This window comes from Dendrobium catenatum, unplaced genomic scaffold, assembly GCF_001605985.2.
Source record: "Dendrobium catenatum unplaced genomic scaffold, ASM160598v2 fragScaff_scaffold_716, whole genome shotgun sequence".
NCBI classification, from domain to species: domain Eukaryota; kingdom Viridiplantae; phylum Streptophyta; class Magnoliopsida; order Asparagales; family Orchidaceae; genus Dendrobium; species Dendrobium catenatum.
The window spans coordinates 15571788-15584439 of NW_021319178.1; the positions used below are offsets into that span (position 1 = coordinate 15571788).

At 38.2% G+C, this 12652-nt stretch overlaps 1 protein-coding gene across 9 annotated transcripts in view; it reads right to left on the bottom strand.

Annotated features, from left to right (window-relative positions):
* Window positions 1–1058: 1058 nt before the first annotated feature.
* Window positions 1059–12652, bottom strand: part of LOC110102317 (SWR1 complex subunit 2) — a 64397-nt gene continuing 52803 nt past the window's right edge. For 6 of the 9 annotated variants that reach the window (XM_020830609.2, XM_020830613.2, XM_020830612.2 and 3 more), the window contains one exon: window positions 1132–1585. In XM_020830609.2, the coding sequence (XP_020686268.1) occupies window positions 1387–1585 (199 nt within the window). In that variant the 3' untranslated portion in view covers window positions 1132–1386. Of the gene's footprint in view, window positions 1586–12652 lie in introns of all 9 variants that reach the window. The other 3 variants (XM_020830610.2, XR_003701202.1, XR_003701203.1) reach the window with 3 other exon arrangements.

A 12652-nucleotide genomic window follows, 5' to 3' on the forward strand; every position in this document is an offset into this window, starting at 1 on the left:
TAATTCAAAGAAAAGTACAAGCTTCAATTCACAAAATCTCTCATGCTAAATTTGATTTGAAATCTTCAGTAATCTGGAATTTGATTTTCCTGAAATATTAGTTCACACAAAAGCAAAAACAAATCTTCCAAAAAGTGTTAGAAGATATCAATACATAAAACCGTAATATTTGGAATCATCAAAACTATGCATGTTGCAAGAATGTAAAACATGTAAATAGCAACTCTCTTAACATTTGCCACCTTGAGAGCAATGTGAGTCTTGGGAGGGGAGTATTGTTAGATCGATCCACTAGACCTGGACCGGCTTATAGACGAAACAATGAAACTTTTCCGCCTAGCCACCGAAGCAAACAAAGCATTTTAGAAAGGATTTTTTTAGAGATTTTGGAGGGAAATTTGAATGTAGTGCATGATTGTTTAAAGATTTCTTTTTGATTTATATGCATTAAATACTTTGTTCTCCTATGATTAAGGCATCTTAAATTTGGCTGAAATTTGAAATCTCCTAAATTTAATTTTTTCTTTGGGCTCTAGTGGAGTCTAGAGATTTGAGAGAGATCAATCCTCCTCTTGAATACAGGATTAATTGTATCTTGATATTTTATGTTTGCCTTTCATCAAATAATACAAATTATTTATTGTTTTTGTGCGGCTTTTTGGGGAGAATTCTTACTGTTTTCCAAAGATTAAGAGGAAATACTTGAGATCTATAAGTGTTTCCAATCATCATACTCATCTAAAAATCTACATCGACATACAACCATAGAAAGTAAACGAGAGCTGCAATTTAACCTGATTTGTTTTCCTCGCATTAGCTTTTCCTCCAATTAGCTTCAATAAACAAATACACAAACAATTTCACATTTGTTTACTAACTTCGCTTAAATCGCCAAAAAGTAATTCTCATAATTTGACTAGACCAACCAGTTCATTTCCAAGTTGGTTGCCTACTGTTTGTTGGGGAAAAATGATATTTTCAATTTATTTAAACTGGAAACATTTTGATTTTGCGAATAACACTATTTTCCATAAGCACTGGAAGTTGAAGTTAGCAGGTGACAATTCCAGCTACCGTCCATATTGAATGGAATATTCATAACAAGGGTAATGGTTATGATGGCAAATTGAGGATCGATAAGATAAGGGATGCATGTTATTTTGCGAAAAAATATTCCAAATCTTGCATCATCAAACAGTTTGGTTTTCACAGAAAATACCTAAATCATATAGACAATAAAAACGCATGGGTGCAACCACAGATATGTTGCTCGGTTTGCTGAAAAATGAAGATAAAATTTCTGTTAGGGTGTTCGATTGATTTGATGTAGCTAACCATATTTGAACTATACGACAAAGGAAAAGAAAGCCACATTCACCTTTATATTTAATCAAGATCAAGATTTTCAAGAGCTGGTATTCTTCTAAACCTTGCCCCTAATCTCCAGTCTGAAGGTTTGGTAGTTGTTTCAGCCCCTGATCTTTTGCGTTTGAATGAAAAGCATTCCTGACCAGATATTAAATTTAGAAGATCACCCGTGTCCATTGTCACCTGCTTCTTCTTATGAGCTTCCTCCTTGAAGAATCTGTCCATAGAGAAGATATCATAAATTCTCAATTATCTTACAGGGACCTTTGCAACCGAAGAATAGAATAACCAAAGCAAAGTGACAGAGACCAAAAGGTTTAAAAAATAGTTAGCTTGTACGCTCCATGATTTAGATTAAAGGAGCTTAAGAAAAACATAATGGAAAGAGAACTTATAAAAATATATGCTCGAGGAAGAGAAGATAAATAACTGATGGTTGAATGAAAAAGTAGAGGCTAGTAAAATGGAAAATGAAAGCTTCAAGTGAGTATATGATAAGAGAGAGAGAAAGAGAGTGCGAGTGTGAGAGACAGATAAGTTGAGAAATTATGCTTAATTCACTCTAGTTCATAATCAAACAATAGTACCAACATATTTTAAGAAACAGAAAGAACATTTAATTATTTCTTATAGTGGATCAACTAAATCACAATTCACCAACAAAAACAAATAAATCGTTCGTATAAAAATTTTCAGGTAATCCAAGTAAAAAGTATTAAGCTTACGACAGTGGCAAGTTGTTGGGGATATTGATCATGAAAGTATAAAAGAAATTGCAAAAAGAGGTTAATTAATTGAAGAAAGGTAAGTACCCAAAAGAAGAGGCATCCAAAAATAAGTGGGTAAAAGAGACAGATTGAAACTATAGAGTTAAATCAAACTTAATGTGAAGAATGACTGTGTGCATTAAGCATATTTTTTTAAAGTTCAACAAGAGTCAATATAAACCTTTTACAAGAGAGATTTAAATACTTGGAAGATATTGAACATTTTTAAACATAGCAATCTATAAATAGAATTAAAACAACAAATACAAGGAATCCAGAAGAACTGCAAAGTGGATGATATGTTGAGCAAAGACTGGCTTGTGATGTTTTATTTACATGCTAGAATAATATAAGTTTTTTTAAAAATAAAAAAAGAAGATTATGAGATAGACGGAATAGTTAAGGCAAGATAAATGATCCACAAGCTTTGATCAAATTAGTTGTATTTAAAGTAGACATATAGGATTTTTTCTAAAGAACAAGAAGTAAAGGAGGAAATTTTATCTTCAGAAATCACTTAATGAAAGCACAAAGAAAGACAAAGAACAAAATAAGGGAAACTCTTTGTGGAAATAATGGGCTCAATCAATGAGGCGGACTGCAGCCTTTCTCAGATTTAAAAACAATTATGGCTACTAGATATCAGGAACCAAATATGAAGGAATGCAAGGTGCCTAGCTGACAACAATCAAAAATAAATTAAAGCTGCTTTTTTAAATCAGGAAACCAATTCTGGATTACAACTTCTGCCTAGTTGATTATTACCCCTGTAGGAATGGAAACCCAACTGTTGTCCCAACTGAAATCCGGGTGAACCTGGACATCTGCCCACCAAGTCCAAGCAAGGAACCAGAACAGCTGCCCAGTACATGCATCAAAGAAAGCTATCACATGCAAATTCCCTCGTTACGTATTTCTTTATGAAGAAGAATAATATCTGGTATTTATTTGCTATCAATATAGTTTGTTGTTTTTTCATTATTTTCCCTCCTATAGGAAGCTACAATTTTCCCTCTTTGGTCCACTAAGTAGGCCTAGTATCCTCTACAAGAATTGTAATTTGTCCTCACTAGGATAAGAAAAAATAGTATTTGTTTTCTATATTTTTCAACAAGTATCATAGTCATCTCCTCTAACCATATTATTCCTCTAGATTCTCTAGTCCTCCTTGTTCATCTTCCATCTAAACTGTGATAATATTTAAACATGAAATGGCTTCTAATGGGAGCTTTTCATCTCATGCCATGTCCAATCCTGAATCATTTCCTCATGGCAAACTCGACAATCAAGAAAACTTCTCAAATCCATCAGTTACGCAGCAGAAGTTGAATGCGTAAAACTATCTTCAATTAGGTCAAATCAATTATAATGTTCATTACCGGAAGAGGAAAATATGATTTCCTCCAAAAAAAGATGATTCAATGTTCAAAATATAAATACTCTAACAAGAAAAATATTGTAGAGTTACTTCAAATCAAATATGCTCTCCATGATAGTTGACAACATAAGCTCTCTATCACCCAATATTATAATACCCTCACCCAGTATTAACAACAACTATATGTTTTTGAAGAACAAGATTGACAGTGTTCAGAAGATGCTATAACACATCATATGATTGTTGAGAAATATAGGATTTTCAAATTTCTTCTCCAACTACATAAAAGTCTTGCTGAAAGTCTGAGGTAGGATACAACAACAACATCAAGCCTTTGTCCTACTACGTGAGGTCAGCTACATGAATCCTTTTTTGTCATTGTGCCTGTTAAAAGTCAAATTCTCATTTAAATCTAATAAAAAAATATATCATTTCTAATATTTTATAACCAAATCTTTTTAGTTCTACCTCTACCTTTCTTAACATAAGTAAAATCTAATATCTCAACTTTCCTAACCGGGTCATCAAAAGGCCTCCGTTTAATGTGACCAAATCTTATCTTCCACTGGAGCTACTCCAACCTTTTCACGTATATGCTCATTTTGTATCCTATTGTGGGCTCCGAAAATTCGGCCCCGGCCTCCGCTCGCTTTTCTTTTATTCGGCGAGGGAGTTTTAACTGAATAAGTTCCGAGGTAAATTTTGGAAGGCATATGTGTTTGTAGATAAGACACTACCCAGAGATTTCGCCCTCATTTTGTGAGGACTTTATGATCTGAGTTCTGGTTTCCTATAGGCGCAAGCCCCTATAGTTAATTACCCCTCCCGATCACGAGAGAGAACTTTCGATTAAGGCTAGTCGTCAATCAGATAAGTATAGAATACGTGTTATCTGGTATATAGTAGCAGCATAGGTTTAGGTATTTGAAATGTTTGGAAGTTTGGGAATTTGAAAAGGTTTGAAAAGTTAGATATTTAAAATAGAAATTGCACCATATTGCACTTAAAGCGGATGGTGGGAGAATGTATGATAGACCCGATCAAGATCCCATGGTTCCATCGTCCTGGGCCATCGTGGTCCCTGGTCTACTTAGTCAGAGGAGGTAGTCGACCCAACCTGACAGAAAGATCCTTGTCGGCAGCCATGGGTTGCTTCGTTCAAGGGGACCTTGTAGACCTGGGGTGAATGTTTGCCTAAGGGGACAAATTTGAATACACCTTAGCTAACAGAGGACTTTGTGCCCTATCGATCATATCATATTGATTCATATCTCAAGGATTTGATGTCAATAAGGAACGTAATGGCGCTGGCCATAACCGGTATTTCATGGTGCCATTTGGCGGCAAAACCACTCGGTTCAGAGGGCCCCGGGTCATAACCGTTTATCCTGCGATGCCATTTGGCGGCAAAACCGCCAGTTAGAGGACACCTACCACGTCCTTACTGGCAGGAGATTGTTTGAGAATGGATCCTAGTGATATTTTCGACCAGGCATTTGACTCTTTGTGAGCTGAAGTAGTTTTTAATTTGTCCACCCTGACAAACTGTTGTGGAGGGTGGATGGAATTTACTTTAAGTGGTTTGATAGATAGATTTCAATTTTAAATATCTTTTTGGATTTTTGGGATTTTGAGATCTTTTGGATTTTTGGATTTTGGATTTTTATGGGTATTTTGGGTGGAGCTTTGGAATATCTGGAATGAACTTTGGATATTTAGGAGACATTTGAAAATATTTGAGAACCCCTCCGGTTGAGATCTGCATTCAACACAGCCATCATCGGGGTGTTTGGGGTCATTTCTTTTTGTAAATTGAATCTTGTCAACTCTATTGAATTATTGATAGAGGATCGGATTTCGTAGGCTTTATGCCCTTGATAGTGAATTAGTATTGTTATAGACCTTTGAAGGCCTAATATGAATGTATTTCACAACCGTATATTTGTTTGTTGGTTCGAACCCTGTCGACTTCTATTGACCAGTATAGAAGGATCGGTTTCGAACTTGAATTCACTTGTCAACCCGCGCAGCATCCCTAGAGGTTACGTGTGTACCAATACCACGCTCGCTGGGGCCCATGCGGGTTTGGGGGCATTTTATAATTAAACCCTGTCGACTGTTTTTTACCTGCTAAAGAGAAGCTGGTTTAAAATTTGATAACCCGTGCAGCATCCTTAGACGTCACGTGTGTACCAATAACACGCTCGCCGGGGCCCATGCAGGTTTTGATTACAATTACCTCTTTTAGTGTACCTATGTGTATACAAGCTACGGTGCATGTGCAGGGGTATTTTGAAAGTATTTGTAGACGCCTTTTATCCGCTTGTATGAATGTTGCGGATCCGGTGGCGTGGAGTAGCAGCTTTTGGATCAGTTGTTTGCTGCTTTGTACAGATAGACTGTCGTGCACTATTTGTTAATTTTTGTAGGCGGATCATAGTGCACTAACTAATCTCCTGCCTTTGTTCGTAGGAGCTTGCACTTTTTTGAAGCTCTTCTGTATTTTTCTTGTGGATAGCTTGTTGTGTATGACGGGTCTCCTATGAAGGCCCATACGTATTTGCATTTTGCTATGTGTCATCTATTTTTGTTTGTAGATGGCATATGGTGCATATGACGGTTCTTTTACAAGGACCCGTAAGTATCTCCCTTTACTATGATCTTCCACATTTTGCCTTCTAGGAGTTTATCTCCCAAGTATTTGTAGAATATTCATCGTCGTTGCCCCATGTTTATTCCACCTCACGTCGAATCTTTCTTGTTGTACTGACATGCTTATTGTGGTGTGGGTCTCTTATAACATATCTATCTTTCTTATTGAAAGTAGATCGTTATGTGCTCGCTTACATACTAGTCCGTATTGATGGCAAAGGATCCACTCCTCTCCCTTACTTTGTTTGTGGACATATCACTACAAGCTCCTTGTTACTGTTCATGCATATTTCATTGTGTGTGTTGTTATTGACATGCATGTTACTCTTGCATTTTCTTGTTCATTGCATACAAGCCTTTTTATTTACTCATTAGCATTTGATCTCATTCGTGATTGTATCTTCTTGGAATTGAATTGTTGTTAATGAGAGATACGACATTGCATTCCTTGTAGCTCCTTCGATGTTGCTTGTAGTATGTTATGTGCACTCCTATATTTGTAATGAACCATAATGACCCACCAAATCTCTTTATTTACAAGGGGAGTTGAATTTGCTTGCACGACGATGTGGATATCACTCGTTCTCGTTTGCAAGTTGATTTTTCTTGAATATATCAAGCCATTCTATCATTCATCATTTGTATGCCTTGAAAATTCATTCAACATTCTTTATGAGTTCTAGCTTGTATAGCTGCAAATGTCTTGTTGTTTGGAATCATCCTTGGCTTATTGCATCTTGGTTTAACCTTGATTTCATATGATTTGTTAAAGTCCAAGTCCTTTGTTCAAGTTCAAATATCCACAAGTTTGAGTTAAATGTCAAAGTTCTCATTTTGCTCGAGTCCAAATTAAGTCCACACGTCCGTTGTCAACTTGTTCAAGTCCTTGTTCAAATTCAATTGAAGTTCAAGCCCTTCTATAGTCCAACACAAGTCTTTTCTTGAGTTCAAATGTTCAAGTCATATCAAAGTCCATGTCCTTTGCAGTTTGTTCAAGTCCTCCGAGTCCTCAGGTTCAAAATTGATTTTAGTTCAATTTCATTTTTACTTGGGTTCAATTCTTTATTAACTCATTTAAATTTTGTTCAAAAGTCCAAGTACAAGTCCTTCGTAGTTCTTCTGAGTTCAAACAGGTCCGAGTGTGGTTGTATATTCACCCGAAATTTCAGCAGCCTCCCGGCGTCTCTCTTGTTTAGGGAAAAACTACAAGAAACTGGGCCTTTCCCACCACGCGCAATAAAGGCGTGTATGGTAGATGTCCTCGGACGAGGACACCACGGCCGTGATTTTTTGCTCCTCCCACCATGCGCAATAAAGGCGTGTATGGGGTCTTTAACGGTACCTATTTAAAAATGCACAGTTTGCTTTCCCCCCGCTCAGGGGTACTTATAAGTGACACAATTTGCTTTCCCCCCGCTCGGGGGTACCTATAAGAGACCCCGCCTCGTCGTAGGTGCCGCACCGGGATCCCATCCCACCACGCGCAATAAAGGCGTGTATAGTCGGTTTTCCGGTGCGCCACAAACGCCGAAGTAGAGTTTAGGCGATTGCCCGCCTTATCGTAGACGTCGGATCGGAGTCCCATCCCACCACGCGCAATAAAGGCGTGTATAGGCAATTTTTCGGTCCGCCGCATACAACGTAGCGACAATCTGAGTTTGGAAAATGCATACCTTCGCGGGGTTGTAGATGTTGGCACGTGGATCGAGGGAGAGAGAGAGAAGCTTATAATTAATTATAGTTATCCTTAATTAATTATATTTACTTATAATTAAAATAATTAATTACATTTAATAGAATTAATTAGAAATGACTAATTATAATTAAATTTAATTAATTATAATTAAGTCATATTAATTAACTTTAATAAATGATAATTAATTAATAATAATTATTAATTAAATTTAATTCTAATTAAAATTAGTCATAATTAATTAAAACAAATTATAACCATTTAATTAAAATTAAATATAATTAATTGTGATAAATATAATTAATTAAAATAATTATAATTAAAAATACTTTTAATTAAAAACCAATTAAACAGCCCTTTCTCTCTGTTTGAGAATTTATGGGATTTGGCTGAAGTTGCACGCGAAAGGAAGTAAGTTACCTTCCTAGCTATCGAGCTCCCGTGGTTACTTCCGTTCAAAATGTCGTGACTCTCGATCCGAAAGGAAAGAGACATCGTCGAAGGGGCAAAGTCGGGTGGAGGCTAGGGCAAGGTAAGGTTTCTCTCCTCTCTATCTCTTTCTCTCTCTCTCTCTCTGCCAGAGGAGGTCGGACGCCGGCGTCGGGATGGAGGCAGGAAAGTCGTGTGTGAGAGCTGAGGTATCGGGCGTGGTAGTGGGGTCGGAGAGCCTTCGGTCACGTTTTATAGAGGCGAATGGGGTAACGATCGAGGCGACGATGCAGGATTTGCGCCGGGTTTACGGAGAAATGATGCGAACGGCGCCGAATCGACGCAATCTCGACATGATTTTGAGGATCCGATGGATTCAAGTTATGTATGCTGGATTTTTGGATTCTTCTCCCTTTTTCTCTTTTGGGTTTGATCCGGAGGTCAACACCTATCTCTAAGTGTAAAGCCACTCATCCACCTAAGCACTTTGCAACACTTAACTTAGTATTATGTTTCCCTTTTAATGGCTAACATTCGGTACCATAAAGCATTGCAGGTCTCACCACCATGTTGACCTGAATATGTAATAAAAAAATTATTCGTTCCGGTCCGGCACTGAACTAGCACGTCGAGTCGTTCGAATTGCACGTCGTCTCCATCCCACACACGTTCGATGTTGCATCCCGCCATACCTTCGCACGTCGTCGCTCATCGTGAAATAGTGAAGAAACAAAGTGTTTAGATCTTCCTCTCCCATTCACACCTCTCTCCCATTCCCTTCCGATCTCGCTCTTCTTCGGCTCTTTCGTTGTTGTTTGATTCTGCTCCCCCGAAAACGTTCCCTTCCCGTGAGGTCGGAAGCTACGACGTTTAGGTCAGAAGCAACTACAAGAGCTCGCTCGCTGTGGAAGAAACTTTTGTCCTTTGGCGCACTTCTTCGCCCCCTCCGACAACGTCCATTCCTGTCGGAACGGAAATTACGACATTTCGATCAGAAGCAAAGATCCACGTGCCCTCCATATCATCGGTCGCCAAGTTATAACTTCCTGAACCCAAAATCTTGTCCTTGATATTCGTGTCGAGCCAACAAACCATCCATACACGTTATTCTCTAGCGTAGTGGGAACAGAACTCGGTGTGACGCCTACGACGAAGCGGGTAGGCCCTATACACGCTCTTTGTAGCATTGTGGGAACAATCTTAAGTACCCGTACGCGGCTCTATACCTGTGGGGAAAGCAAACTGTGCTCTTTTGAAACAGGTACTGAAGACCCATACACATCTTTCTCTAGCGCGGTGAGATTGAAGATTTCACGGCCACGGTGTCTAAGGACACCTACTGTACATGCTTTTCTCTAGCGTGGTGGGAGGCCCAGTTTTCGATAGTTTCCCCTAAACAGGAGAGATGCCGGGAGACAGCCGAAATTTCGGGTGAACATAAGACCATGCTTTGACTTGATTGAACTCAAAAGGACAACGAGGGACTTTGTTTGGACTTGATTTGAACAATTAAATGGGTTAAATGCAAACTTCAAAGATTAAATAAAAGACTTGATCTTAATGTGGACGAACAATAACTCAAATGAACAATAAGACCTTGAATGAATGGACCATAGGGAGTATATTTGAACTCAAACTGGACTCAGACTTGAACAAATTACAAAGGATATGGACTTGATTTGAACAATCAACTAAACTTGTGACTGCAAGGAAAATTGGACAAAAGGAATTAACAAAAGTGCAAATTATGAATTAATGGGTTCAAATACATATGTTAATTTGTCATAATCATCTAAGTGAAAGCTAATATATGAGCAAAGATTTATGCATATCACTCATGAACAATAACCAGTGGATTCATGCATGAATTGATTGCAAGAAAGCATATAAGGCCTTAGCAAATATGTTACCTATAATTGGTGAATGGTGTAGCCATATAAGATAACACAATTTGGCCTCCAAACAACGAAATCTAAACGGGATATTAAGGAAGCATCACATTGACTAAAATGTAAACATCAGTAGAGAATGTGACGACCTGCTCTGGTTGATGTCAACATACAAGTGAATTCATTAACCATCAGCAAGTGAGGAGAGGAATACATGATGAACTCTTGCAAATAATGACGACAACTAACATTCATGTATAAAGAATGTTATGTCATTAAAAAGGAAGAAATGAAGTTATGGTGAAGATGATCCACTTGCAAGTCAATATGCCAAATTCTTGTAAATACAAATCACTCATAGGTGGCAATGAGATTCCATGCAAGGGGTGATTTGGAGTAATTGCAATGACTACAAGGACATGAATGCAATAATAAGCAACACATATAAGCAAGCAGCCAGGTGTAAATCCGCAAATGATGAAAGTCGAAAGGCACATGTAGTTCAATTGCTAGCAAATAACAAAAAGTGACATGAGTTGAGGTATGCAGTGCAACACGTAATGAATGTAAATATCAACGGTGTAAGCTCACCATACAAGCTGCAAATTATTTCCAAGGAAGTTACACGACTGGTGTAAGTGATCATCATCTTTTGACTCTACGCAAGCATATAAATCCTTGGCGCACGTTATGAACCACTTATGGAAAGAAACAGCTGATACAAGAATTACAGAAGGCACAAGCAGATATACCAAACCTCAGTAAGCCATGGTGATTAGCATGCAATAATTGCATAAATGTGCTCACAGTCAATATAAAGGGAGAAATAGATGACATATGCAAGCTCCTACGAGTCAATATAAGAAATCTCTCCCATATGCAAAGTACCTACGAACTGTTGTAGTAAGGATACCGTAGCACCCTTGCAATCAACAACCATCCAATGGAAACCAAATACAGCGTCCTCTTGCAAGTGGAGATGTACGATGTGCAGTAAATGCATGTACCTACAGGCCGTTGTGGGAGACCCGCAATACACACAAAATGTCATTTATGAATAAAGTGAAAGTTGACTACAACAAATGTAAACCCCCACAAGCCACTGAAGGAGATTTGTTAAACAATCAAGGCAGGAGATTCGTTAGTGCACTACAATCTACCTGCATAAATTATGCAAGTAGTGTACGACAGTCTACCTATATGTAACGGGCAAATGACTAAAGTACAACGCCACGCCACCGGATCTGCAATATGCATACAAGCGGACATAAGGCATGTATGAGCTTCCAAGTAGAGCGTTGCATTCAAATGACGGTTACCCTCTCGACTGATCAATGTTAAATATTCTAAAAATGTCTCCGCACATGCACCATAATTTGCATACACATAGGTACAAAAACAGGGTAAGTGCAATCATATACCAGCATGGGCCCCAGCGAGTGTGTTATGAATACACACGCGTCTAGAGATGTTGCGCGGGTCAATAAATAAGCCCAAGTTCGAGCTTGATTCTCCTGTGCGGGTAGGCAGGAGTCCACAAGGCTCAAATACTTAAATAAATATACGGTCACGACGTCGATCAAGATATTTGTTTTAAAACATTCATATTAGGCCTTCAACAAAGAAAATTCACCAATAAAGGCGTAAAGCCTATGACAAACTCGATCCTCTGTCAGCAAACTAACAGAGTCAACAAGGTTCAATAAACAAATTGAAATGACCCCAAACACTCTGATGATGGCCGTAATGAATGTTTATCTCAATCGGAGGGATCCACATACAATTTCAAATACTTCCAAACTTCCACAAGATTCAAATTTCTACAAAAATATAAGTGACTTTAAAGTCACCACGACGATGGACGTGTTAAATACAGATTTCAACCGGATGGGCGATTCCAACATTCAAAGCTCCACCCAAATACCCGCAAAAATCCTATAAAATCACAAAATCCAAAATATTTAAAATTGAAATAACTCATCAATGCTTAAAACAAGATCCATCCACCCTTTGCAATAGTTTGTTGGGGTGGACAATCTGAAATTTACTTCAGCTCACATAAAGCTAATGTCGAAAATATCATTATGATCCATTCTCAAATAATCTCCTGCCAATAAGGACGTGGTACGTGTCCTCTGATCGGCAATTTTGCAGCCAAATGACACCGCAGGATAATCAGTTATGACCCCGGGGCCCTCTGAATTGAGAGATTTTGCCGCCAAATGGCACCACGAAATACCGGTTATTGATAGAGTCAATACGTTCCTTAGTGATATCAAATTCTTGAGATATGAATAAATATGATATGATTGATAGGGCACAAAGCCCTTTGTTAGCTAAGGTGGATTCAAATTTGTCCCCTTAGACAAACATCCAACCCGGGTCTACAAGGTCCCCTTTAGACGAAGCAACCCATGGTTGCCGACAAGGATCCTTCTGTCAGGCTGGGTCTACTGCCTCCTCTAACTAAGTAGAT